This window comes from Esox lucius, chromosome 1 (assembly GCF_011004845.1).
Source record: "Esox lucius isolate fEsoLuc1 chromosome 1, fEsoLuc1.pri, whole genome shotgun sequence".
NCBI lineage: Eukaryota > Metazoa > Chordata > Actinopteri > Esociformes > Esocidae > Esox > Esox lucius.
This window is the reverse complement of record NC_047569.1, coordinates 31,071,106-31,094,714: the sequence shown is the minus strand read 5'-3', so window position 1 is coordinate 31,094,714 and position 23,609 is coordinate 31,071,106. Positions and strand designations below refer to the sequence as shown.

The following is a 23,609-nucleotide window of genomic DNA, read 5'->3' as shown; positions in this document are numbered from 1 at the left end:
AGAGGGTAAAGCTGGGCATATCATCCTCTGTTGGCAGATCCAGATCCACAAAGCTTATTGTCCTCTTTGTGTAGCAAAACCTTCACCATCAAATCTTAGAATTGTGTATATCATCACCACTTTCACAATATATGTATAGATACCAAATATCAAGCAATAGATGAAACATTAACATTTAACATTTTAAATTTGTAAAGAGAAAATGTATATCTAGATAATAAAGATGTAAAGTAACTTAAGGAGACTACAGAGTAGCGTGTGTATGACCATAGTACATTGAGAAGATACAGGGGAGATAAGCCCCCTTACACAAACACCACACAGGTAAGAGCAAACAGCTCCCACACACAGTTCCCACAGACACCTCACACACACAGTTCCCACAGGCACCTCACACACACAGTTCCCACAGGCACCTCACACACACAGTTCCCACAGGCACCTCACACACACAGTTCCCACAGGCACCTCACACACACAGTTCCCAGACAGCTCACAGGCACAGCTACCGCACACAACTCACACAAACAGCTGCCACAAACAGTTCACACACACACAGTTCCCACAGACAGCTCACACTCAGACACACAGTTCCCACAGACAGCTCACACTCAGACACACAGCTCCCACAGACAGCTCACACTCAGACACACAGCTCCCACAGTGGGTATCCTTAGATACCCTCTCTACTCAGCCGTAAATCATTTGGGAGCCCTAGTAGCTCAACTAAAGACCACAAATCTTTTGTGCAATATCAACATATCACTTGAATGGTACTGATGGATGAGACAAGACTACGTCACAAAAAAATCCTGTCTCTCAGGAAAACCTGAAATGGTGGATTATTTTGAAGGTCAATGTTATTTTGAAGGTCAATTAATTCTAATCTCCCTTCCCTCACACCTAAACTATGACACCAATGTAGATGAAAATGTACAAATCCAATGGATCTGATGTACACAACATGTTCCCTGACTCACATCATGAGACCGCCTGGTCACATAAATTGGCACACTTCCTTGGCTGCTATTGCCAGTGAAAGACTAGACAAGTCAGTGACGGTGGCTAGCTAAGACAGGCCGATCATGCTCTGGCACAAACAAATTTTGACACATTTTCTAAATGTGCTGTTGTTCCCCTTTAAGGATGGGAAGTAAAAGGATGCACAGTAGATGATGAAATGATGCACATATGTAATGATGTAATTACCCACATTGTATGTGAATATTCCCAGCATGCAGTGCGTGTGACACTTCCTATTTTGGATGGGATCATGGTTTCTGATTATATACAGTTTACACAACTATCACAAATGAAAAACAGTTAGAAGTCAGAAATCATTAAATACGTTTGAAGTTCAAATCAATTGCTTTCCAGATGAATATGTAAAGGGTTTAGGCAATTGAGTGTGTGATAGCAAGATGGTTTACAGGTACAGGGTCCTCTGTTATAGACATAGTTAATTATGGGGGGATAAAGTATAACACCGAAATATACAGAAAGATGTTTAAGCTAAATAACATTAAGAAAAATTATTTATATTAGGAAGCAAGTTTATTGAATTATACAGGATAGCATATCATGAGGTTAAATGATGAACATACTTACAATATAATATTATAGATGATACATTTCTTTATCAATATGATTGATATAACGTTTACAAAAAAAGTGAGCATTAGTTCTACATACAAAGTAATTCAATATCCAATCAATATTCCATGAGATAAAATCATCAATTTTACACACTTTGTCCCTTACAAATTCAAGGGACAGATGTAAAACAACATGCAAACGAGCTAATTAAACTTTATTTGTTTTATGCTAAAACAAAATACCACAGTAGAAGTTGAAAACCTCGGATGATGATCATTGTTAAATGAGTTGCAACACACTCCTAATGCATTTACCATGCACATACTGAGCACAGTGCGCACATCAATTACTCTTAGAAGGACCAGGCATTGAATCGTGGCTCCTGTAATGCAAACCATCTTCTAATAATGACTTAATCTTGTTATTCCACTTACTGTGTGTTAGTCTGTAATCATGCGAAAAAAGAAACCTTAAAATGTGTTTATCTGTGTAGCATCTAGATCAACATGTATTGTCCTGTCAGGACCATATGGAATATGTTTTGTGTATGTGTGCGTAAGTGTGTGAGCTAGACTAAGAAAAGGGGAGAGAGTGAGGGAGAGAAAGTTAGTGAGTGAGTTTGTTTTGGTTAATCTAGCATGAGAACAGACCTGAGATCTCATGGTCAACATTGTGGAAAAAAACCCTCATTACTTCAACACACAGGCTTTGTATACACAGGCAGACAAATCTGTGTTTATTTTTATGAATTGGTCTTCTGATGTGATTTGTCAAAATAGTAGCAATCAAGGTAGCCTGTACCGACCGTATTATTTAAATCTAAAGAAAAAACAAGAGGTATTTTAATTGTACATTTAGGGAAAGTCAAGAAAATAAAAAAAGAATGTAATTTAATCCCTGACCTGAAAATACATAATTAAACAAGCCCAAATAAATATATTTCCAATTATTTCCACATCTGACAGAGCGTCACATTTTCCTTACTGTACAAACTGCACAAAATATCAATGAAATGGAATCTGATCTTACACCACATATACCCAATCCTGACACAATGTGCATTCTCCATTAGTTCAAATGAGTTCTCTTTAAGTGCTGTCTCAAAAGACCAATTAGTAAACAGCTTATGAGAATCAAGTTATTCAAGACATAACAGCCTATGTGACCTCATTTCCGTTTTTTCATGTCCAGTTGGATGTTTTAATTTTTTTTTGTACATGACCTGCAACTTCCCGACAACAATGTTGACACTTAAAATATCAGTATCAGGAAATGATCATTTTGTATTTGTTACACTATAAAGGACATTAGGATGCTAAAGTACCCTTTCCACTACTACTAAGCAACCCCCAGGTTTCCTTTAGTGTCACACAAAAGCCAGCTCATGAGTTATGCAAACATGGACACACATTTCATACATCTCAGTGTGCTACACTTCACAGGCTACAGGTCTGGCATGGATCATGAAACAGTGTGCACGTTGAGAACAAAGGTTTTGAAAAGAAATCCAAATGCATTATTTGGGTGACTGTGCAGCAGTATATTAGGTACTTGTAACACAACGCTTATGCGACTGAACGTGGTGAGCACATTTCACTAACGGGGTGACTGTATTTAGCTAATAGCCTTTTTGGTCATGTACTAACTACATAGTGGTAATCCTGACCCCTACAGGGATGTTTCAGAACTGACAACATCCCTACTGGACGCTACAGGATGCACAGAAGAGAAGAGCCCAAGGATACAGAGTCAGTGGTGTCAAGAAATGTCCACTCAGTCATTGGAATGACGTTCTTTTCAAGGTGAAGTTTAAGGTTTTGTCAGTTTCATGTCATGGGTCACAGCACTTACATCACAAAGTCCACAACAGTTAACCTCAGAGTTGATTTTGGAATAATAGGACGCTAGTTCTGTGCCTCCCCACCAGGTCTCCGTATTCCTCAATGTTCCTGCCAGACCTTGTATGGAGATAATAACGGGCGCCATTATGTGTCACAGACCAGGGTCGCATTAACTGTCTTTGTTGACCTTTGTTGAACTTAGGGGACAGGAACTCCCCGTATACACCCCGGGAGGCTGAGGAAGGACGGTGAATTCTGCAGAGAGAGACACAAATCATCCACATGGTTAGGAGAGTGAGTGTCCCGCAGCACCCCAGTCAGGAAGCATTGTCATATCTCTGACCTAAACATGCAGCGTGGCCTCGTTAGCCAACGCAACACTCCGCGGAGGGAACAGATCCGTCGGGATGCTTAGTGCCTGATGAGGACACAAAGAAGAGAACTGAAGTCATGTGTTCTGCTTTAGAGCTGAAACGCAGGGTTCCACCATGGCGAAAGCATAAAGGGACACCCACTCTGACTTTAAGACAGACTGTATTTACATTTTGACGTGGACCGCCAGTCCAGGGCAATGGGCAGTATATACTAGGGCTGCACGATATATCGTTTCAGCATCGACATTGCAATGTATGCATCCGCAATAGTCAAATCGCAAAAAATACGATTTAGTAAGGTAAACATATATCAGTCAACAATATATATATTTTTCTAATGGAAAACTAGCATTATATCTATCTGATATAACGTAATTTACTCCGATTTATGGGTTATTGGATACACAGTTTATTATTATTATTTTAAACACGGAGTTCGTTGCTGCACGTGGTTGACATGCAGGCTCTGCATGTCAACCACATATATATTTTTTAAACCTCCCATTTTGGGTGGGATGTGTAATATGTTGCTTATACGTACGCGCGTAACGTATAAGTAGATTCACTATCACTGTGATACACAAACTGCACATTAAGTGTTGGCTCACACTGAGCTGGTGCTCTGCTGTTACCCTCTCTTAGGAGTGAATCGTTCCCTTCCCTAGCAACGGCCCAAATATTTCTAGCTGTATGCGACGGGAGAGCTGTGTGGGCACGAGGTGCCCTGCCTCGGGTCGGAGGTCAGCGCCAACGCAGACGCCACAGTCTAGTGCTCGGCGCGGACCGCTGGATGGGAAGGGAGAACAGGGGAGATATGAGGACAGGACGCTCGGTGGGAAGGGAGAACTGGGGAGATATGAGGACAGGACGCTCGGTGGGAAGGGAGAACAGGGGAGATATGAGGACAGGACGCACAGTGGGAGGGGAGAACTGGGGAGATATGAGGACAGGACGCACGTTGCTCTATGGGCTGTGATTAAGAAGACTTCAGCCCCCTCTGGGACTATAGTGGGAGGTCCTTTGTCCCTTATTCTACAGCTCTGGCAGGAACTACAGGAGGATACACGATCACTGGTCTGCACATGTAGTCTGCAAGAGGTGCTGCATCTAATGTTTTATTCATTTCTGAATTGTAATTTCGGAAAATGTCCATGACATATTCGCATTAAGGCTGGAACGATGGGGTTTCACAGTGTTACATACATGGAAGTGATCGGCTGTGATTTCTGTGTACTATGTAATGTGTGCCAGTGGGCTCCCCTTTTCATCCCAACCACCTGCAATCAAACCAATGTCACGGCTAACTGAGGTGTCACAGTCCGACACACCACAAATCCTGCTGAAAACGCATGTTTTTGTTGGCATATTTGAAGAAACATGCCTGGGTTGAAAATTGCTCATAAGGAATTACAGACTAGAAAAAAGAAAAGATGGACAAAATAACAAGAGCATTGATTATTGTTGATTATGAATCATCCCTCCGAATTCCCCCTTCACTGCAAAAAACAATCCCCGCCTACAAAGCGATCTCAGTTGAGAGTCACAGGTGACATTGCAGTCTTGTTCATAGCGTACCCGTGGCGTGCAGCCGTGACAACGTAGTGTCGGATGTCCGGTGTCCGCGGTGCTCTGAGGAGTGTCCGCGGTGAACAGGCCGTTGGAGGGTAGGAGTCGGGTAAGTCCGTTCAGGCACATAGTTAGAGCCGTAGACAGTGGGCACCGGAGCCTTAACCAGTCCCACGTCCAAGCACACAGCCGACCCCATGACAGACTCTGTTTGCAGCGGTTTTACCTGACTGGGGTTACTCACCTAGTCCATACCAGTGTTGGCTCACAACAGTCTCTGTTTTGAAGGAACTCTCGAGGGGTGACGTATAATACGAATTTGTTAGTCGATAATGATTGTCTGTCGATAGTTATGAAGAACCACATACCGCGTTATACGCCACAAGCGCTTATTGTAGGAGTTTATTGTAGTAGACAACTCTTTAGTGTTCCCACTGGTAGGTGACCTACCTCTCTAAAGGCCCAGAAAAAGTCTGCTGAGACATGTCACGCTGAATACATCTCCCTCTGGTTCTGATGAACTCCAGTGTACTGTGAGATCAGGGCAATTAGCTGTGTTAACGGACGCCTCAGCCAGACCTCTGATCCTAATTCTATCCATATTAAAAGATTTAATTCCCCTTCACTGGCTTCAATGAGGAAAAAAAAAAAGTTTTCTATTCACTTGCAGAAAATGTTCCGTAATGCGAGGAGATGACATAAAAGCTGGCTGTTCAATTCTAATGTAAACGCACTCACTACTCTCATCTCATTTCCTCCTTACCACTCAGCTTCCACGAGTGGTGATTAAATGAGACCCAGTGAAAAAATGCGTCTCAAGCACTATCTTTGTTCAGAGTGGCCGAGGTGATCAGATGGGCTGTGATCACGGCAGAGCCGCACAGAGGTCGATGTCCGCTGCAGGAAAGAGGGAGACATTACGTCTCATTACGGCCCTGCCGTTTGACAGGACCGTGGTCCCACTCCACTGGGCTCATATGAAACAGCACAGAGCTGCTGCAACCCAACCAGCCCCCTCCACTGTGTGCATGGACCCAGGAGCCTGGGACACACCGAGGTGGAGATTCTGCCCGCCGGGCGCAACGACTAAAAACCAAATGTAGACAGTGGCAGGGTTTATTACGAAGAGAAACTGTCTGACTGCTCGCACTGCGGTGGTTGGGTCATTTGGGAATGTCCTGCAGTGGCTAGCGGCTGAGTGTTTAAGTGGGATCCAGTTGGTGGTCATGTCATTTCACATAATGTCGTGGGTGAGGATGTGTTTGTGTATCACTCTCTCGCTCCACAACATTGGTCACAGACCCGTTATCGCTGCACACCCAGCCTGGTACAGACCCGTTATCGCTGCACACCCAGCCGGGCACAGACCCGTTATCGCTGCACACCCAGCCTGGCACAGACCCGTTATCACTGCACACCCAGCCTGGTACAGACCCGTTATCGCTGCACACCCAGCCTGGTACAGACCCGTTATCGCTGCACACCCAGCCTGGTACAGACCCGTTATCGCTGCACACCCAGCCTGGTACAGACCCGTTATCGCTGCACACCCAGCCTGGTACAGACCCGTTATCGCTGCACACCCAGCCGGGCACAGACCCGTTATCGCTGCACACCCAGCCTGGCACAGACCCGTTATCACTGCACACCCAGCCTGGTACAGACCCGTTATCGCTGCACACCCAGCCTGGTACAGACCCGTTATCGCTGCACACCCAGCCTGGTACAGACCCGTTATCACTGCACACCCAGCCTGGTACAGACCCGTTATCACTGCACACCCAGCCTGGTACAGACCCGTTATCACTGCACACCCAGCCGGGCACAGAGGACGGGTGAGGGGAGGTCAGGGTAGGTGAGGGGAGGACGGGTGAGGGGAGATCAGGGTAGGTGAGGGGAGGACGGGTGAGGGGAGATCAGGGTAGGTGAGGGGAGGACAGGTAAGGAGAGGTCAGCGGAAGGGAGGTGAGGGGAGATCAGGGTAGGTGAGGGGAGGACAGGTAAGGAGAGGTCAGCGGAAGGGAGGTGAGGGGAGGGTAGGACAGGGGAGGACAGCTGAGGGGAGGACAGGGCCATAACGGAGAAGCAGGGGTGCAGTGGTTCCATTACCCTGGGTGGTGGAGACAGTGCCAAGTCTACCCCAACCCCCCAGGCCCCATAACCCCCCCCCCCACCATCTGTCACACCTCACTCCACTGTTCCTGGAGAGGGTGGCCAGCCACGGTGGGAGCAGCTGACTACTATAGGTGTTATGTATCCTACAAGGTTAGTCTCATTGAGGTATAAATAGATTTTCCAATAGAGTCTTGGTCCAGGGCGGCATCGACACATCTGTTTCAGACAAACGGGGACACCACATCGACCAGACAAAGGTCTGTCGTGGTGGTCTCAAAGCTCAGGTTATAGCAGAAGGGATCAAAGACCTCTCAAGACGACCTCTCGGTGGTCCCTTCAGTTGGAAAGCATGAAGAGGACTCACTCATCTGTGTAACATGATGTCTGCTGGCTGAACTCGCTGGCCTGATTTATTACGAAAAGGACAAGACACATCCACACACAGTTATGTTTCTCACTTTAAAAAAAGAACACTGGTAAACACAAGGGTTGGCTTTCTCATGTCTAGTCTCAGCAGAACCTGTTCTTCACACTACAGATCAGCCAAGGGCTGTGGTCTCACTATCCTACACCATTAACCCTCAACACAGAGCTTCAGCTGTAAAATCATAGGTGGACTCCAGACAGTTAAACACGGGTAGATTGAATAGGGAGAAAAGGAGGTGCCCGGGAGGTTCGGCTGTGTGCTTGTAAGCGGTGGGTCTTAGAAGGCACAGGCACAAACCACTGCTACCACCACTATGTTGCCGATAGTCGCAATCACGGCTACCCAAAGCCAGATGGCGTCACTGGAGTACTTGCCCTCTTCTTCGGCCTCGGACGGCCGAGAGAAGTTGGCGTTGAGGTTGGACGTGGAGGTCTGGAGGGACGTGTTGCCATTGTAGGGGGAATCCATGAAGGCCCCGCTCACAGCTGGGAAATGCTAAGAAACAACGGGGAACAGAGAGGGGTGAGACAAAGGCCAGAGTGACTCCATAGCAGACATACGAGTGGCTCCTAAATAGCATCTGGAGGCTAACTGAGGTATCAGAAGACTGATGGAGTGGTTCGTGACGCGGTGCTGAACAGTGTGTTTTAAAGGGCGCATCAAGGAGACAGCAAGAGGGGGACGGGGAATAGGACAGGACCAGGTAGACATTGTTGATGCTTAGGGAGCATCTCATCGTCCTTGTGCATGATCTGAACGGAAATGCCCACAGTGATGTGAGGGGCAGATGGGGGAAAACATTGGAACATTCCAGAGCATCTGGTTAGTCACTGTGTTGTTCCTGCCCTGTGTCCTAATCTGACAATCACAGCTGCATGACCTATTATACAACAAAAGGCACAGCAGTCATTAAGCCATTCTCTCCCCCATCTCCCGTGGGACTCACGCATGTTTGTTTGGAAGATGTCCTCAAATATCTCACACAACGCCGATCACAATGAATTACAGCCGTGACCGTTTTAAGGTGCAGAACATGAAATCATCGGGATCTCGTGACCAGAGCATGGCACGATGAGAGCTGCGACTTTGCCGCTGTGATTCTTGTGCGACTGAATTCACCGGACCAGAGCGCTTCTGTGGAGTGGGCGCATACATTTGTTTCCACTCTGTCTACTCATGTCGTTTTCCATCTTCTTCGCCTCCCTTCATATCACCTGGCTTAAAAACACACATCCATTTGTCAGTCGGCCCACCCAGCTCCAGACGGGACAACTGCCCCCCCGCCGCCCCCGTGACGGCCCAAACATCTCACTGTTCCCAGTCCATGCGCCTCACTGCCTTCCAGTCTCCATGGGAACAGGCTTGATTAATCAGAAGGGGACACGTTCATCAATCTCTCCTCACCGTCTGCCCCTGGTACAAGGAGCGAGGAGCTGGAGCCTACCAGAAGGTGCCATCGGCCTCCACCGCACCTCTAGTCAGGAAGTGATCAGGCAAAACGAAACATCCAGCAAAGTTGAAATCTAACAGCTAGATTCCTGGACTCCCCATGCAACCACTTGACTGCTTCACCGAGTAAATAACGTTTTACTGTACTGTTTTTTACCTCTTGTAAATTATAGAATGGAACATGTTAACTCTCTATCATTCAAATGCACTTGGTTCCACCTCATTGGTGTAAAAAGTCATGTGACCTCCATAGCGGTTGATAACAATTGGACCAGTTTCTGTCAACGGGCACGATGTGTAAGCTACTGTGAATGGACTCGGAGGAACAGGCCCACTGATGCAATCAGACAAATGAGGCAGAAGATCCCTTTGATTGGCTCACAACGAATTCTCTTTGTCCCAATGTCAAACCCATTTAAATAGATAAAGGGAAGCAGCAAATTAACACTTGAGATTCATCGACAGTGACCACTGGTCTCAAATGCAAGAGGAAAGAAACCTCTGTTTCTGGTCCGAGCATGAGAGGAGATGTCCGCTAAACAACTACGCATTTAATTAAGTCATCCCTGTTCTATGTCAGTTTGTTATTAAGGCTGTGAGCAGCACATACTGTAGGGAGTATGAACCCCTCAAGGCATCCAGAGAGGCATGATGTCATTACAGGAAGGATAACTGTTGAACAATACCACCCTAAGGCATGATCAGCGCACACACACACACACACACACATTTAAATTAACAGCTGTTTTGCTTGCTCAGAAGCTTTTTCTGATAAGGTTCAGCCACTTTCATATGTAAGTAAAGTTGGCGATTGCACAAACATCAGGCAGCGGGAAAAGTTGCAGGGTGTGAGGCAGCATTTGGCACAAAACTTAATTTCAAGAAGTAACAAATAAATGGACAAATTGTATACTTTGAACCAGTTTTCCTCAATCAGGGTGTTGCTGCAGGTTCTGTCCTCCTCTTGCCCAATTAGATTTCTTGAAGTATGATAAATATTATGATATTATGATATATTACATATGTACATTTATTATGATAAAAATTCAATTATAGTTCAACCTTTTTAAACAATAGAATGTCATCATACCTTTTAAGATCCAGTGTTTCACATGGTTCGGTTGTGTGTGTGTATCAGGGATATCTACAGACACCAGAATCGTATTCTTCATCGAACCAGCCAGGAATCAGTGGTGCTCTCTCTAACACAGTCTACTTTAAGATGCTGAAATTATTTAGAATGAACCTGCGAAGGACATGACCTACTTTTTAACAGTTTTTTAACTGATTTGTTTGACAACAGATGGAAACTGCATGACTGGCTATGACCATGTCACATTAAAAGGTAATACATTTTTTCTATTTAATTAGGCTTCACACCCACAGCATTAAAATATCTTTCCCTTTTGTTTTTGTCTAACTTGTTTGTTCAAGAACGGTCCTTCCACCTCATATTTTTTATGGACCTTCCTGTAATGTCATTTTTTGCTGCTTGTTATAAAAACTATTTGAAACCAAACAAAAAAATGTACTTGCAGGCACATGCATAGATAGGTCACAAGGGGGAAAAAATTGTGAGAGATGACTGTTCACTCTGTTGATTACAATAATGAGCAGTCAGCCAGATAACATCTCTGTCACCTCACCAATTACCAGTAAAGATAAAGGAGACAAATACTCAAACCCTGGGACTCTGAGTCTAAAGGAACACACTAAACAAGGCCATATATTATGGGAGATAAAATCCAAGGCAATATCTAATATGGATTGGAACGATAAACCAAATGGAATATCCAGACCGTTCAGATATCATCTTCTGAGGTACTGTAGATTATAAAATAGCAACTCACACACGAACACACCCAAGGGCAGTGTGAAAGATGATAGTATGTACCATATCATAAACGTCATGGTTATTCATGCATGCCTAGTAGCATTTACAATTTGACATGACATTTTAGTCATTCAGCAGATTATCCGGGACCATTTACAGTAGACAATATACACATTTAATTATTTCATACTAACTGAGATTCTTACAGAGATTCTTTAACTGTCTGCATTCAAGTATTGTGCAGCCTGATATTATTTCTTCTAATATCAATGACAGCGAAGAAGAAAACTAAGTGAAGTGACTTGAAGGAAAACTTAACATCTTCATAAATCTCTAAATATGTATATTTAATTTAATCAAAGTGCCAAGAGATGAAAGGAAGGCCTGAGAAGACACTGGAAAGCTTGTCATTTCCCTTCATGTTTTCCTAATCCAAGATGGCCTGACAACAACCCATCAACAATTTCATCTGCACCAACAACTCTATCTTCAAGTACAGCTATATCTACAACCTCATCTACAACATAACTCTTGTTTGTTTGCCTTTGGTTCGCAAAGTCACGCTTCTAATTACTTCGGTCACACGACCATCCATCTGAAACACCCATCTAGCTGAAAAGATTCATCTTGCATACCAAACTTCATCCTACAGAAACAGACCTGTTGCACAACTGTAAAGCTGCATTTTGACAGTGCTTGGCAGTGGTCTGTATGAGACAGGGAGGTCACTTTTAGACAAGGTGAGATCACTTTTTGAGATCAGCTTTTGTTTTTGAAAGAGCATAGACATTTCAATGGGGTGACCTAGCGATCGGAGTGTACTTTTAAGACATTTGGGAAATGTGAAAATAATTCTCAGTAAGGGCTGGAATAAATCAAAACTGCATTGTGCTATTTATACAGTAGCTTATTTCTCAAAATGGCTCACAAACTGGTCTTATGTACTGTATAAAACCCTCCAACAAATACTAGCTTGTTGTACCACCTCACCGCACAGGTACTGCTAAACTTCAAAAATGAAATGTGTGTGGTCACCGAATGAATATTGTAAAATTAAATAAAACTAATGAATAATAAATACACAGCATAAATATAGCTGTGGCTGGTTTGAATGAATCACAGCCTTGCTTTTAAAGATCAGCACACAATCTCTGCCAAATGATTTATTTACTACATCTTAGTTTTCACAGCGGGGAGTTGACTGACAGGAAAAGGAATGTTGTCAACGCAGCACTGTTTTTAGTTATACTTAAAAGATTAAAACCACCATGTAAAGTCATGAGAGTCAAGCTATTAGGCTGCCGGCTTAGCCTTCTTCACCTATGTTTTAGAAAAAACAAGCTATGTTTTAGAAAAAACAAGCTATGCACAACATTTCTCATGAAAGTTCAAGGAGCAGTAACCTACAAGCTGCTCTTTAAACACACAGTAAAACAATTATCTCCCTAATCAGCATCACTCGGTGAGAGGTCAGGATTCATTAATAAGCACATAGAATCAAACAAGAATCCCGTTCATGCTCCGCGTCCAACATAATATTTCTTCACCCAGCCAGAGTCAGCAGGCAGGGAGATATGGGAGAAAATTGAGACTCAAGCAACGGTGGAATGTCAGAGTTCAAGACTGCTGACAGAGACAAAGTCCAGAAACACATGAGGTGCATACAGATCCCATCACAATTCAGAGGACGCAAACTACCTGTTCTGTGAAAGTCATGCACCCCAATGTCAGCCAAACAACCAAGTTAAGTGGGGTCAAGAGGATGTAGCGGGGACAGAGAGGGGATGTAGCGGGGACAGAGAGGGAATGTAGCGGGGACAGAGAGGGGATGTAGCGGGGACAGAGAGGGGATGTAGCGGGGACATAGAGGGGATGTAGCGGGGACAGAGAGGGGATGTAGCGGGGACAGAGAGGGGATGTAGCGGGGACAGAGAGGGGATGTAGCGGGGACAGAGAGGGGATGTAGCGGGGACAGAGAGGGGATGTAGCGGGGACAGAGAGGGGATGTAGCGGGGACAGAGAGGGGATGTAGCGGGGACAGAGAGGGGATGTAGCGGGGACAGAGAGGGGATGTAGCGGGGACAGAGAGTTGACCCAGCAAGAAGGGTGACAGGGACAACACATACCAGGGAAGGACACAGTGGGAAAAAGAAGTACCTACTGTAAGTAGGCTGTTTCGGGTGGACTTCTCTTCCTCGTGTTGTGTCAGCGGAGGCCTGTGCTATGTGGGCTGTTTCATCCCAGAGATGGAGATTTACTCTACTCATACACTCAGCACTGAGCCACAATTGGACCACAGACTGTGTCGTGACTGTGTGTGTCTGATGAGGGAGGGGCAAGGGAGCGGGGCAACGGGATAATCAGCACACAGATTAGGGTCAAACCATATCTACAGATTTGCCGGTTCTTAAAGCTAACTTTCTGGGAAATCTGAACTCCAAACAAACAATATCCACGTGGTCATTTCCCCAACAACACTGGATCTGGGAGGCCTACAGCCAAAGACACACTACAGTTGCATTATCCTACATGCACCCCCCTCAACAAATCCTGATGTGCTCAATAAGATTCCTGGCACAGAAGTTGCTGTGGGCTTATTTTTTTCTCAGGTGGACATATTGTGGAAAATATGATTACGGTGTAATTACTATGTCAGATGTGTCCATGTTGACCATGTGTTACAGTAAAGAAGGTGGGATGTCAGGCCTTAAAGTAGCAGTAGTAGTAGCAGTATGATCTTAAAGACGAGAGTGATGGAATCTTACGAAAAGAGCCTGTGTAATCTGCAACAGTCTCAAAGCCAACATCAGAAGTTAATGATCAGGAACCAGAGGAGAAATGGAGCTAATCTTGGATAAGATATGGGCCCAACCTAAGGCTTAACTGATCACCCAAGGGGTCAATCACGCCAGTCAAAAAGGTACACATTGGTGTTCTTACTGTGCAAGTCAATGGGCAAGGTTTGACAGACATATATTTTCAGATAGGGTTTGGTTTCCCAATCCATGTTCTTGCACAGATATTAGCATTTCTCAAACATTACAATGAAATCCTTCAAATTATCTAAACATTTAATGTCAAGTTCAACAAACGCATTTTGGGAGATTTGAAAATGATGTGAAGAGTGAAGTAATATCATTTTATTTGGACATAGTGGGTCAAAACTGCTATTAAATGTACCAGGGAAATAAAGCATGGTTTGCAGTTAAAACCTGTCCAAAACCTACTTACAGGGGAAAGAAACCAATATGCTTTCTATTAGAATGAGCTCTCGTTAATACAAAGGTTGGCAAACTAAGACCCGCGGGCCGAATCCGCCCCACCAGGCATTCCATCTGGCCCATAGTAAGTAATATGAAGTTCTGAGGGGATGCAAAACATAACCCATCAGCCCATTCTTATACTTCTGAATCTGAATGTAAATTATTTAGACATTATAATGGACCTACTGTGTAAATGGTTCAATTACTTCTCTGGCTGTGAAATCATTTATGATTAACAAATTACAAAACAAATGTGGCACTCCATTTACTTTCAACATCCAAATGTGGCCCCCGAGGCAACCTGTTTACCCACCACTGCACAAATATGAATTACATATGTTATCACAAAAATATATACAAATATTAAGTGTATTAATTATGTAATAGCCTCAAATCTATGAGTAATGTTACATTGTCAACATCACCACAAGTACGTCTGCCACTGTCATACATTCATGAAAGGGCTGGTGTTAAAAATACATTGACAACCACATAACGAAAAAACCTACTTTGCTGCAGTACATAGAAAGCCTCTTTACCAGACACAACATTTTACAGTGCAATTAGCAATTTCTTAAGTGCTGTTGAGTGAAAGAAATGTCACCCTCTTGTAAGCTTGCCTCCATGGCCCCCTTCAAAACAGGATGGGGAAAATCTCAAGTCTTGGACACACTACTGTTCAAAAGTTTGGGGTCACTTAGAAATGTCCTTGTTTTAAAAAAATAGATATATATTGTCCATTAAAATAACATCAAACTGATCAGAAATACAGTGTAGACATTGTTAATGTTGTAAATGACTGTTGTAGCTGGAAACGGCAGATTGTCAATGGAATATCTACATAGGCGTACACAGGCCCATTATCAGCAACCATCACTCCTGTGTTCTGATGGCATGTTGTCTTTGCTAATCCAAGTTAATCATTTTAAAAGGCTAAATGATCATTAGAGAAAAAAAATTAATATGTTAACACCACTGAAAACTGTTGAGATGATTAAAGAAGTAATTAAAGTGGCCTTCTTAAGACTAGTTCAGTATCTTTAGCATCAGTGTTTGTGGGTTTGATTACAGGAAACTGTAGATTTTGTACAACAATGTATACCACTTCCTTCACAGAACAGTGCAAAATGGCTCTAACCAGAATAGAAAGAGCAGTGGGAGGCCCCGGTGTAGAACTGAGCAAGAGGAGAAATACATTAGTGTCTAGTTTGAGAAACAGACACCTCACAGGTCCTCAACTGCCAGCTTCATTAAATAGTACCTGCAAAACACCAGCCTCAACAGTGAAGAGGCATCTCCGGGATGCTGGCCAGAGTTCTTCCTCTTTCTTCTGCCCATCTTAATCTTTTCTTTTTCTTGGTCAGTCTGAGATATGGCTTCTTCTTTGCAACTCTGCAAACCCAAACACTACAAGGTAGTGTACGTCCTGGTGTGGAGCCTAATCTTTCAGTGGCCCCGTCTCAAATTTCATTCCAGAACAGTGATTGACAAAAACATCCTGAGGGCGAAAGAAAAAGCATGTGTGTTCTCTTTTATTAAAGGGCCCGTGACCCGTTGAAAGGAAATGCACTCTTAACATGACAACTGGATGGATTTAACCTGGGGGGGGGGTGTGCTCACTGACCCATACTTCCATGAAATCTAAAAACCCACAGTGCTATACAGTGGACGGTTACAGTGAGCCCATACACGTGCACACACGCATACACACAACCTGACACACACACACAAATATGGTCTTTCCACTCACTTTGATCATGTGTGTCAGCGCTATTAAGCTTTACTAGACACTTCTTCTGCATGGCAAAACTGCGGAGCTGTGAGAGAAAGACCACTGCATGAAACATATGTCTGGGTGTGTGTGTTACATTGGTGGGAGATGTGGCCGGAGACAGTCTTTGTAGTCTCACCGGGTTCCTCGGTTATGGAACGTTACCACACTAAAAGCTTAACAACGACATGGCGATAACACACGTTCTTGAAATTAAGTCAAAAATGTACGGTTACAATTGCCGTTTTCCCACTAAAACAAACACGTTACTGCACACAACCTCTCAAAGGGTTCAGATTGTGCAGTCTTAGGTTACGTATGTCAAATGGCTGTTCCATTGGATGGTGCGTAACCATGGTGACTCCCCTATACAATAACATTGCAGATCTCCTTGCTTATTAGTGTGTATGTAAACATTCTGTATGCAGTGGAACAATGTCCACGGGCATATACCGTGGACATCAGATTCCCTAATGCACCCACTCATCTGTCCATGGCCGAAATAGCTCCCAAATCCTCCATCTCTTCTCTCTTCCTGAGCACTGTGTCCATTACTTCAGATTATCGGCTGTGAGTATCCGACTGATCCCTGTCTTTTCGTGAGGGAGTTAACAGTACAGGGTTTTGGTTACCACCGGCGTGCCATCTCCTCAAAACAGGCTCGGCAGTTATAGAAATCGCTTCATCTGCTCCTTTGTGGTACCTTGGATTAACGCCATGGCACATCAACTGTATTTGATTGCAGTGTGAGCCAAATTAGGAGAAAAAAAGAAATCACCATGCCATTGGTTTGATCCTAAAGAGACTGGATTGGTCAAACTTGAACCAGTGCAAGGGGTGAAAATAAATCCATTTTGCAAATCAATGGATATTATTCTTAAAGGTTTCTTCACTACAAACTCTCTTAAGACATTAATGGCCAATTTCTTTCAAATTACAGTTGAAAGTTATAATGATGCAATTAGCATAGATTATCAGCATGGAAACATTTGAATCACGTTGTATAACATTAACTTGCTGACGTTTTTCTACAGTGACTCAGATTTGTATTCCTATGTTCAGAAACTACATCTCAGTTGCACCCACTTGGTGTCCCAGACCTAAATGAATACCTGATTAGAGGGTTGCCATAAGAATCCTGGCCAGAGTGGAGGTCCAGAGTTCAGTTTTAGGGGGTCTACATCTAGTAATTTATGCTGTTAATGTAGACACTCAACAATAATGCAGGGCTAAATAAGGATAAATACTCTGGGATTTGAATAATCTTGTAAACCCACCCACTGATAATGAGGTGTCATGATGTTCTAAAGTTTGCAGGGCAAATGCCAAATTACCAAGCAGTTCAACCTTTTCTTTTTACAATCCTTCTCAGGTGCAGTGTGACTCATTTCGTTCCATAGTTAAACGCTTCTTCATCCCTCTCTACACCAAAACGCAATGTGCCACATCTATAAGTCCACACAGCACACAGGAATTCTGGGTTGGAAAGAGCACGGTCAACAGGGAGGTCTGGTCTAAGGCATGTAAGCCTCACTGATTCAGCCCATCCATCTGCTGTGATGGCCAGAGGACAAAGGACAGAGGACAGATGAAGCTGAGCAGAAGTTCACAAAAACCCACCAGAAAAACTGACACACACACACACTTCTTCTCATCATCTCTTCCTTATTAGGCTCTTTCTAAATCACATTCTTTCCACTTTCACTAACAGGCTCATCCGGTATATGGGCCCACACACACACAAAAACGCACGTACCTACACGCACACACACTCAGAGGCCGACCGTGGGGCAGTGACAGACAGTCTCTGGAGAGGGGATGACCTAGTAAATCTCAAGTGTACTTCAGAGGACCTCCGATTGCACGAGAGGTCACTGTTGGCTACCATGTGTTCTGACTGTGAGATGTGGTAGTGTCATGTAACTGTAGGTTGCTCTATATCAGCGGAGTTCTAGGACCTCTGGGACTTCCTGGACAATCAACAGGGCATAGTTAAGAAGACTCACTAGACCATACATTTACTGGTAAAATGGACTCTAGGATTACTCTGGGCAGAGCAAAATGCTGTTGGTGGTAAAGTAACAGATGCACTGCTCTATAAGACCATCTACTAAATAAAGGTTCGGAATCACTGCTCTACAAGACAGTCTGCTAAATAAAGGTTGTGAATCACTGCTCTATAAGACCATCTGCTAAATAATGGTTGGGAATCACTGCTCTACAAGACAGTCTGCTAAATAAAGGTTGTGAATCACTGCTCTATAAGACCATCTGCTAAATAATGGTTGGGAATCACTGCTCTACAAGACAGTCTGCTAAATAAAGGTTGGGAATCACTGCTCTATAAGACCATCTGATAAATAATAGTTGGGAATCACTGCTCTATAAGACCATCTGCTAAATAAAGGTTAGGAATTCCTGCTCTAGAAGACAGTTTGTTAAATAATGGTTGGCAATCTCTGCTCTACAAGACCGTCTGCTAAATAAAGGTTGGGAACCACTGCAGTATGAGACCATCTGATAAATTACATTAATGTAAAGGATCTCTGTAGTCCCACATACACTAAATCTTCACAATTCTAAGCAAAATGTGTCAATACAAAAAGTAATGCCACTGTTCTCATGTTAAACTATTAAATAGTATAATATTCCTTTTTAAGAATAATTCCAAAGACTCAATCGCAAAGTACAAATGGTGTTTAAATTGTGTCTATCAATTTTACATTTAACAGTAACTGGGTGTCTTATTCTGTTAAACACTGGTTTTATAACAGTTGGCAGCAGAGCAGATGCTCCATAACATAGAAGTCCATGCCCTACTTTAAGTATCTCATTAACACCCCACCACTTGATTATAAACTGCCTTAATAAAGAGACGTTGATTAACTTATCAGCAGCTGTCATCAAAATGTCATTATTATTTCTAGTTCGATTTTAAAGTGCACTGATTGTTTTCGAGCCATATATAGGCCTACCCAACAAAAAATATAAACATGCAACCATCCCAAACGGATTTTACTAAGTTACAGTCGATTTGAGGAAATCAATCAACTAAAATAATATCATTACGCCCTTATATGTGGATTTCGACAAATTACTTTTTTGTGGAAAATGTATGTGATCTTTTTGTCAGCTTATAAAACATGGGACCAACACTGTACAAGCTGCGTTTACGTTTTTCGCTTATACCTTTTTATATATTTATTTTAACTGAAGAAGGCCGTCTGATGCTGAGGAGCAGAGATGTGGTCAAGGAACATTCTGTGAACTATGCAGTGCCTCTCGTGGGTGAAACCCCTATATAATTTCGAGGATGAGTTGACAGGGACACAAGTGATTAGAGCAAATTGCAAAAATTACCTGTCCATTTGCTTTCACAAAACTCACGAGTGCGCTGGGAACGCTTCAGACAAGAACTTAGTGCGCGTATGTTGTTTCTACGTGTCTGCGTCTGGCAAGACGAATCACCTTGTCAGATAGAGGCTATTAAAACCTAGAAGCAGTAGCCTTGTTAATTAGTAGTATTATTTATATATATATATATATATATATTTTTTTTTTTTTTTAAGAAGAAGCGGATACAATACCTCACATGACACCGTTTGCCGGCGTTAGTGACTTCCCCGCATTCATTATCCGGTACTAAGAAACAGCCTCAGTCTGAACCACAACGATCCCCACGTCGCACCTGCCGCACGACGCTGCGCATGCTGTCGGTCACCTGTCTTCTTCCAAAATTATCTTCACCTGTCCTCAAGTGACATACAGCAGGCTGTTGAACCCCAGATTATACGACGAGCTTTTAACAAATACCCTATCCTAACAAATGTTCACTTCACCACTTAAATTCGGGCAGGCTCGTTAGCCAATACAGCTTGCTGTAATTTAACTATAACGTGAGCAGAAAGGTTTACTTACTTGCGCTGCCATCAAGGATAACTCCATCATTAGGTTACCAGGGTTTCGCTAGTTAGCAGCCAGGCTGTTAGAAAGTATTAAATACACTAAGCGCAGATTTTTGGTAACACTGTATAAAGGAAAGCTTTTTCTTCAGTGAGCTCTCCTCAGTAGTGCACACTACGCTTCGAATGCTCTGCGCGCTCTTGATTCGTTTCAGTTAAAACGCACTTCATGAAAGAGCCTTTCCCCCCTCTACCAGAGTAGGCAAAATTCCTGCTGCAGGCGTGCAAGACAACCTTGCAAAATTATTGATGCAAGTTCGCCTTTGACAGTTAAACTCTTTGACACTTTTACCCTTCACATCCCCGTGCTCTTTTACTTTTAGATGTTTTGAGGGACGAACATTCTATTTGCGATGGATCCATGCATAATGTATTTGTGTTTGAGGTTATTGACATGAAATAGGCAAGCTCTGTCACTAGGGAAGGCTGTCTGACTTTGTTTTGGTAAGTGTTGTTTTCTTTTTTTCTCCCCTTAACATTATAAGAGCAGCCGAACCAACATTAATAAGCTTCTTGCAAAAGTTCGAAAATACATCTGATAAGTGGTTTAATATGATAGAGAATTCGGTTAAATATTTAACAGAATGGGTTGTCAAAGCTAAAACGGCTTGTCAAAAGGACTAGGAGTGCGCAGTTTTTTCTGGACAAATGAAAGAAAGTTGAACCCAACAGAACATGAGAGAAAATAATGCTGGATATAGGCAGTTGAGAAGGTTTTGCCTAGGATAGGATAAAATTAACAAGGTTTTAACAATTTGATGGTTCAGTAGTTTCAGAAAGTTGACTGCCTCTGCACAGATTGTAATGGATAAGTTGTGTGATGCTTGAAAGGAACTGGGATTTTAATCCAAGCCCCTGGTCACTGACCAGGAGTTTGAATCCTTGACAGATTACCTTGAGAGCCAAGCGTTCTGCTGAGGGGTTCGCAAAATGATCAAATCTGGTCATGCTCTGGCAATACAATGTGGGGTGCTTGCAATTGTGGTTGTTGTTTGGGGAATGTTGTGTCCTCCAGCACATGTGTTGCAAAATCAAATTTAACATCACACAAATAGGAAGGGATGAAAATAGGTAAACATGGAAAAGGAATGTTTTCATTCCTTTTTTTAAAATCTATACTGCCCTGGGGTGAGTGGCTGTGCAGTAAACAATGGGAACATATTGGCCCTCACTGTATGGGAAAGATTAAGGATCTCCTCACTGGGCCCCATCAACATAAGTTTACATTCAGTTAATTTCAAACAGCCATCCTTGTGCATTCATGGACCTATGTATATGCCCACTGGGCAATAACTGATTGAATTAACGTTGTTTTCATTGAAAATCTATGTTTGGCTGTATATACCGTAGTAGAAATCAATGTTTATTTCTCTTATATATACAGTGTTTATTTGTTGCCAATTTCAAATTTTTTACAACATGCATGTGTGTGTGTTGGACATGACTCTGGCCAGGTAGTCATGAAAATGACAGTTGGTTCTCAAGTGACTTCATTTTGATATGGTGCACAGTAATGTTTTGGTGTTGCTGTTGTTTCCAGGTGCTAGGAACACAAAATGGAGAGACTTTGAAAGTGCCCTGCTAGAGAACAACAAATATGAACCGAGAGTCCAGATAATTGAGTGATTAACTAGTTGGCCAGATGGAAATGTTTTACAACTACACTATTCATTCGAGATGTTTGAATACAAAACAAGCAATCATAATTATTTACTGAGTGATCCATGGGACAGTCCACATGCTTTGAGAACATCTGAAGTCTCAATGGTGTCTAGTTTGTCTGTATTTTAAAATGTTTGTAACAATACAACTGTAACTTTTACCACAGTTCTTAAGTTGACTTTCTTGTAAGATGGTGTGACATAAGCTTTTGTTTTAAATAGCACCGTGTGTTTGTGATAAAAACGTTTTGGTTTACTCTTTGTGTGACTCATGTGAATCCGTCAACATTAGACATTAGAATGGAATGTTTGCAGTTTATTGAAAAGCGTAAATTATTCTGGAACTCATGAAAACACACTCACACATATTCAATATTTACACATTTTCTTGTTGTTTATACAGCAAATATAATGCAAAAAAATCTCCCAGATGTTTTGGTGTGGTGATGATCTGTTTTCCCATATTAAGTTTCAGGCCGATGCCATAGTGGTTGAAGAATCTGAACAGTAACCAACAAGTAACCAACACAGATAACTGTTTATTTACAAATAAATATTGTCACTGTTTTGCCAATAACCTTTGCATAGTAAAGAGATAGTGTTGTTGCTGGTCACCATTGCAAAAACATGGAATACCCCTATCCTCATCATAACAACCAATCAAGGAGATTCTTTCCAAACTCCCACAAAGCCGGATGCTTTGTGGTATTTATTTTGATGTGTTTTTGTAGCTTTTGTGAATGAGTAGCAGTGATTGCTGGGGTATGTAAAGGCTTGTTTTTCCTCATTAGTCCTTATAGGAGTCAAGGCCTCCACACAGCTATGGGCAATGTTCATCAGCTAGACTGTACAGTAAATGACTGGCCTTGTTATAATGCTTCAAGCTGCAGCTCTTCTTATCACTACGTGTGTTTCAGGATTTGCTGAATTAATATGCAAGATGTTACGGTCTTAATGTTAAATAACCTTTGCACTGCAGTAATGCAAACATAATGTGGCATTCACCACCGGCTTTCTAATTTCGGCAAGATATGTTTAAAATTATTTTTCATTTCAGAGCATGAAGATGTATTATTTCCCAGTATGTATTATTCCATTTGCCTCCAGGGGCTGTTTGGTTTTTCAACATGACTCACTTTAACCTTTGTCTGCATAATAACGTTTTTCTGAATAAGGTGCCTCGGACACTTACAAAAAAACGTGTGCGCATATATATTCAACTGACCAAAATATGAATATTTACAGTTGTACCTTTTTTACTTTGTAAATATGTTTCATTTTCCTCAAAATACATAAATATAAGCATTTGAGTGAGTTAGAATTCATTAAAATAAAAATATAGATATATATAAAAAATAAATAAAATAAAAATACCTCAGGATCAAATAAAGCATTTCGTTTTTTGAGGATTGTAAAATACTGCCAGTTTGGACTAAGATTTAAGGTTAGGATTAAAACATATAAGAACCAACCCCGATCTGTTCTGCATTCCTAGAAGTATTAGGGTTGTGGCAATTTCAGGATCAAATGGGGCACTATGATTTTAATGGGTCAAGACACACGTCCTCCATTAGAGTTTTCTATTGGCACTGAATAAAATTGACCAAAACACAAACAACATCAATAGGATGCACTTGAGGGTGAGTGGTTGATTACAGCAAGCATCATGCTTTTCTCAGTGATGTGCATCAAAGTACATCACCACAGGTCGATTTGTGAATTCAGCTGGCATGCAGGCATGAAAATCACA

General features: G+C 42.5%; 1 protein-coding gene across 4 annotated transcripts; it reads right to left on the bottom strand.

Moving 5' to 3' along the window:
• Positions 1-1,535: 1,535 nt before the first annotated feature.
• On the bottom strand, positions 1,536-20,435 carry LOC106023936. 4 transcript variants are annotated; one of them, XR_002195655.2, is made up of 3 exons: positions 19,824-19,969; positions 5,387-8,414; positions 1,536-3,692 (listed from the first exon to the last, which is right to left on the bottom strand). XR_002195655.2 is itself a non-coding variant. In XM_020040531.2 (3 exons), exons 1-3 carry the CDS (start codon positions 20,182-20,184, stop codon positions 3,607-3,609), a joined length of 237 nt encoding a protein of 78 aa, XP_019896090.1. In that variant the 5' UTR covers positions 20,185-20,435; the 3' UTR covers positions 1,536-3,606. The 4 variants fall into 4 exon arrangements, 1 of the variants encoding a protein (XP_019896090.1); XR_002195653.2 differs by lacking the exon at positions 19,824-19,969 and adding an exon at positions 13,364-13,471; XR_004575662.1 differs by lacking the exon at positions 19,824-19,969 and adding an exon at positions 13,360-13,460.
• Positions 20,436-23,609: the final 3,174 nt, after the last annotated feature.